This window comes from Andrena cerasifolii, chromosome 11 (assembly GCF_050908995.1).
Source record: "Andrena cerasifolii isolate SP2316 chromosome 11, iyAndCera1_principal, whole genome shotgun sequence".
Classification (NCBI taxonomy): Eukaryota; Metazoa; Arthropoda; class Insecta; order Hymenoptera; family Andrenidae; genus Andrena; species Andrena cerasifolii.
Genome location: NC_135128.1, coordinates 232,868 through 238,848, shown reverse-complemented (window position 1 = coordinate 238,848; position 5,981 = coordinate 232,868). Strand labels below are relative to the sequence as shown.

Genomic DNA, 5,981 nt, shown 5'->3' with positions numbered 1-5,981 from the left:
GTGTTTACATATTTATGAAGTGAAAGAACCCTTCGAAGTTCACAAAAGGAGGTACAAAACTAACTGGCGATAAGAACATCATGTATACAGCAACTTATGACGCAAATGAAATCTATATCAGGTTTTATGCAAAACAATGTTAATGTTATAATATTCCTGAAACTAACAATAGAATCTTAGAATCTTTTGTACCTGTTCGAATGAATTATGAGGGATGGTTACACCCTCTACATTTGCAAACGGGGCGATATAATAAAAACACGTCTTTCTTATTTTTTGCTGTTCTAAAACACATCCAAAAACTAAAGCAATCGGGGGCGTACATCCTAGAAACGTCTACTTCTTAGACACACGCTACACATAATACCCTCTATGACACAGTCTATTAAGGGGTCATGCCGACCTATGAGGTGTCGAAACATAAGTATTTTTTTTTTCTCTTTTGCAAAGACTTGAAGACTTTTTTAAATAAACGGCTGTGTATTCGAAAGTATATATTTTAAAGCCATAAATAAATAAAGGATTTATCGGCGGTCTCTCGACGTTTTTTTTATTTAAGCACTTTAGGGTGACTCTGAATGTAGCTATGAACTGTTTCATCAGAAATAAAAAATTCGACCAATTTAGTTAGTATATTAAATTATACATTGCAAATAAAAATACAAGAACTCTAAAATATATACGTTCGAATACACAGCCGTTGATTTAAACAAGTAAAAAAAACAAAATACTTGTGTTTTCAGATCTCACAGATAGGCGTGACCCCTTAAGGGGTCATGCCGATTTGGCAGACGAAGAAGAACGTCATTTTCGGGGATTTTTGTGAAAAATGTGATGTATGTTTCTTATAACTATTTCCTTATTTTAGAAGTATATATATTCAGCAACCCTCATGAATTTTGTTATAGGATAATATTAGATAATGAAGGAATAACAGCCACTATCGCGGAAGATATTTTTATAATGGCAAGGATGGCAATGAAGGATTTTAAAAAAAAAATGATTTCAGACAAAATGGCGGCCGTTTAACACAAAATCATGATTTTTCGATGTCTGAATTGTTCGTTTTTTGTGCATTAAAAATAGAGTTTACATTAAAAACAAAAATTCTTCGGTCACGAACTAGATAAACTCACATACTAACAGAATCGTCTTCACCTTTCGATTTCAGATAATCCGGCTCGGAGAAATCGTGCTCACCGCAAAAAAAAATAGCTTCCGGAAGAGTGGCTGTTATTCGTTCATATTTTAATATTTTCCTATAACAAAATTATTGACAGTGGCTGAATATATGTACTTTTAAATAAACAAATAGTTATAAAAAATACACATTAGATTTTCTACAAAAAATTCCTGAAAATCACTTATTTTTTCGCCTGCCAACTAGGCATGACTCATTAATACGACAAAGACTTACGCTCTACCTGCATTCAACATATCTTCCTACCACGGAACACTTTCTTCTCCTACAAAATATTTTTTATAACGGTCTCTATTTTGTTTGGCAGAGTTGTTGATATTCCTATGATTAACGGGTTGCAAATTATGCACCTGTACTGCATTGTTCTGACAATCCCCCTCCATCTGCATACTCCTGTTGTTCGCAATATACCCGTTATTCCGTCTTCGCAAAAAATTATGGAGAACGCATGTAGCCAACACCACATAGCATATATTTTCAACTTTCATATTTATGGGTATTTGCAGCACTCGAAATCGCGAGGATAATATACCGAATGTATTTTCGACTACGTTCCTAGCTCGCGATAAGCTATAATTATACAGGGTGTCCCACCTAAGACAGGACAACGCGATATCTCCTAAAGTATTGGAAATAAACAATTTAAAGTAATGTGTAATTGAATGTTTCGAGAGGGCCAATTTATTAGCCGAGACAATTTTTTTATTATTATTTTAAAAGATACGATGGTCAAGTTCTGTTTTTCAAATGGAACTATTTTTTTTTTTGAAAACCTGAGTTGATAGTGCGTTGCAAGACAAATTGAATAAGCTTTAATGTATACACTTTATTTCCACTGGTTTTTAAGATATTGCGTTTGCAAAATTACTGATTTTCACTGGAAGAAAACCCTCTGGAATAGCAAGGACCGGGGTCGGTTTTACTGGCGCCACGGGTGGCAGTGCCTGTTGAAACTGATACTTACCTGCCAAAGGTCTACGACATGGTTCGCAGGCCCAAAAAATGGACAATGCTTTTCCGTCAGAAATGCTACTTAGGTAGGTACATCTGCGGTATCGAGAAGCGCACCGTTACTTTTATTTCGCACTTGCATCTACTCTCGGATGGCCGGTTCTTTTGGGAGGGATGTAAGTTGGATTGGTTAGCAATACCTCCTCCCCAATGCCCACGTTCTCTCGCACGGAATACGTCAACGCATGCTTTTGTTTTGATTCCAAAGCTCGCGTTTATACCCCCTGTTTCCTGTGTCTCTCCACGAAGAGTATTGCCGGTGGATTATAGGAGCGTATATGTCTGGATGCCACTTGTTGAATTCAGGAGACGATAGAAACACTTTATTACAAAACACACATGTACTGTAATTAAAGTAAATCGTATTCCTCATCGGGCCTCTTCAAGAGAGCAGCCGTTTGTGAGGGATGCAAATCCGTTTGGTTCTGATACAATCTGCTCCCCATGGTTGAAATTTAGTCTAGCAACTTTCACTCCTCCTAACCTAACCAATTCAACTTACATCCCTCCCAAAAGAACCGGCCATCCGAGCGTAGATGCAAGTGCGAAATAAAAGTAACGGTGCGCTTCTCGATACCGCAGATGTACCTACCTAAGTAGCATTTCTGACGGAAAAGAATTTTCCAGCTTTTGGCCTGCAAACCCTGTCGTAGACCTTTGGCAGGTAGGTATCAGTTTCAACAGGCAATGCCACCCGTGGCGCCAGTAAGACCGACTCCGGTCCTTGCTATTCCAGAGGGTTTTCTTCCAGTGAAAATCAGTAATTTTGCAAACGCAATATCTTAAAAACCAGTGGAAATAAAGTGTATACATTAAAGCTTATTCAATTTGTCTTGCAACGCACTATCAACTCAGGTGTTCAAAAAAAAAAAAAAATAGTTCCATTTGAAAAACCGAACTTGACCATCGTATCTTTTAAAATAATAAAAAAAAATTGTCTCGGCTAATAAATTGGCCCTCTCGAACCATTCAATTACATATTTTTTTAAATTTTTTATCTCCAATATTTTAGGAGATATCGCGCTGTCCAGTCTTAGCTGGGACACCCTGCAATTCTTTTATCGTGGTCCTGTTCACTTTCAGCCTAAGGCTTTAAAAATTGTTAGTTAAACGCTTCATCGCCTAAAAGGCGAAGTTTAAATTGTTTACTGTTTCATTATTTTTCGGCAAATTCAACTGGTTGTTATTTAAACGTCTCATAAATTCCGTTTGTTCGAGAATACCACCATCCGATATCCTTCCATTTTTGCTGACGTCGACAAAAATAAATTCGTAATTCGAATCGACTAACGCCATTAGTACGGTACTATAGTAATTTTTGTAATTATAATAAAAAGCCCCGGAATCCGGTGGTGGGACAATTCGGATATGTTTTCCATCCATAGCACCTCCGCAGTTGACGAAATCCCATCTGTTACAAAACCCTTCCGCTATTTTTTCCACTCGTCCTTGGTATTCGGGAACTATGACAAAAAATGTAATACAAAAAAAACTTAAATAGGTAGCACGCACAGAGATGATGGTGACAAGGCAATCTGTGGCGTAACCTGCGCACCACACAAGTTTCATGAACAACAGATAGGCATACAGACAGACCGACAGACACGGACTTATTGTTTTTTAATTTCTTTGCTATTTCTTATTTTATTAAATTTTATTGTTTGAAGGAAGAAGAAGTGCCTGTTACGAACAATCTGCCAGATAAGGCTACTAGGAAAGATGGCAAGAAAAGAAAGTCAGAACAAGATGCAAGCGAATTTTACCGAACATGCACCGAAACGTTACAGACGCCATCCACCAGTAAAGTAGATATCACGGAGTTTGAGGCCATTGGCATAAAAGTTGGCAAACAATTACAGAGAATTGAAATGGATCAGGCCATTTATGCGGAGTCGCTAATAACCACCGTCATAAGACGAGGTCTATTTAATTGCCATGGCCAACTGCAGCACCGCAAGATCGAATTCTTCGAATGTAGATGGAAGCTAGGGGATACCGTTAAGGAAGTAATTTCTGATATAGACTTTTTTATACTAAAATGTAAATTAATGTTTAAACTTTAAGGAAAAAATTAAAAAATTGAAAATAAGTATAATTTAATTATTTATAAGGTACGGAATAATAAGGTGACTAGGAAGTAGTTTTTCCTCTGTTTATATGGCATCTCTGTAGAGAAAGTGTGCCGTGTCTCGGTTCGATGGCTTTGTAACATATATATGTATTAATTATTTTTTTCTTATGTACATAGTTTATTCTAAGTTCAATTGGTGGTGGGTTATTACATTATAATAAACAGGCCTAATGGGCATTATACCTGTACGCATTTATATGTAGTTTTCATTAATTCTACAAGAAAAAATTAGAACTAAATAATGATCACTGACTTTTAAAGCAAAATGATACATATAATACTAAATTTTTTCGCTACGTTGTAAAGTAAACTATTGTAAACAAAATGTATGAAAATAGCATTTAATACCGCAACAAACAGCAAAGAAACCGACTGTGGCGTCGATGGTGATCTCACACTTCGACGTTCGAACTGTAAGAGCGTTCAACAGGGGCTTCCTTCAAGTGGGCTACTTTACACATTTATTTTTACGAAAACTAACAATACTAACTGCTTTCACAGACAACACATATATTTTTGAATTATAAATTTTTATGTTAGTAATTATTTTAAACAATTATATATTGACATAAATTTAAAAGAACGATTTATTTCTAAGTAGTTAACTAGTTCCTTAACGGTACTATCGTTTTCTCTGAAACTGAGAATAGGAAAAATAGAGCGACGCTATGGTGCACGCCGCACAGAAACTTTTCCAACGCAGCGCCTCTAATAAGGCATTATTGTTATTCTATGTATACGTATTATTAATTTGTAACCTTTACCTTTAAGAACTCAGTCCATTGGACCTGATACAGTGCTTGGCAAGTCTCGGGAATTATCTTTGATAATGAAGGAGCTGATATCCCCGTACTACATTTTAAATCTTCGTAAGAACGTCCAGTTGCCAAACATCGTAAAGTGGCGATAAGACGTTGCTCTGCAGTGATGCTCCATCTCATGACTGTGTCCTGTTTTGTGATTCTGTTTTCAACTAATATCAACAGATCATCAAACGCTTGAGAATCCATCCTCAAATAATTCCGGTAATCCTTTCGGTAATCCTCTCTCAGCTCTCGAACAAGGGCTTCATCGTTCGAATTTGCGCGGTATTGTTTAACCCAAACACAGTGCTTCCCTCTTTTGTCTCTTCTCCGCTCTGCTTGTGTTAAATATACAGCAGCAGCGGCAACAACAACAACAGCTAAGTTCCGGTCACAAATATTGTTCATCGCAAACATGACAAAACTTTTGACACTTTTTTTTAAACCGCGTTTTTCTGTGTGAAGAACGCTTAGCTACCAAAACGTCGATCAGAATTTTTCTGACGGATAAATTTCGCCTTGTTACGTCCCGATATAGGACTTCCTGTAAATCACCCCGAGCGGTTAGAATGATTTACCAGGTTCTTGCTCTATCGAAGGGCTAAGGCCCACCTTGACTATACTTACCGGGAATATGGAAGGTGACAAGGGGTTGAAAGAATAAAGTACAGGGGATATAAGGGAGAAACGATAAGGATAAATATATTGTTACATAAATAAGATTATCCTACCACGAGACAGCGCTTCGTCTCAGCTGTCGCTCGCTGTGTCGCTCGGGTGTCGCGCCGCACGCTTGCCGTCTCGCGTTTCGGTCGCTCGCAGTGTCGCTGACCCA

At 37.4% G+C, this 5,981-nt stretch overlaps 1 protein-coding gene across 1 annotated transcript; it reads right to left on the bottom strand.

Annotated features, from left to right (window-relative positions):
• Positions 1–3,334: 3,334 nt before the first annotated feature.
• LOC143374889 (uncharacterized) lies at positions 3,335–5,353 on the bottom strand. Its single transcript, XM_076823438.1, has 2 exons — positions 5,098–5,353; positions 3,335–3,675 (listed from the first exon to the last, which is right to left on the bottom strand). The coding sequence occupies exons 1-2, from the start codon at positions 5,351–5,353 to the stop codon at positions 3,335–3,337; spliced, it is 597 nt and encodes a 198-aa protein (XP_076679553.1).
• Between the last annotated feature and the right edge of the window lie 628 nt (positions 5,354–5,981).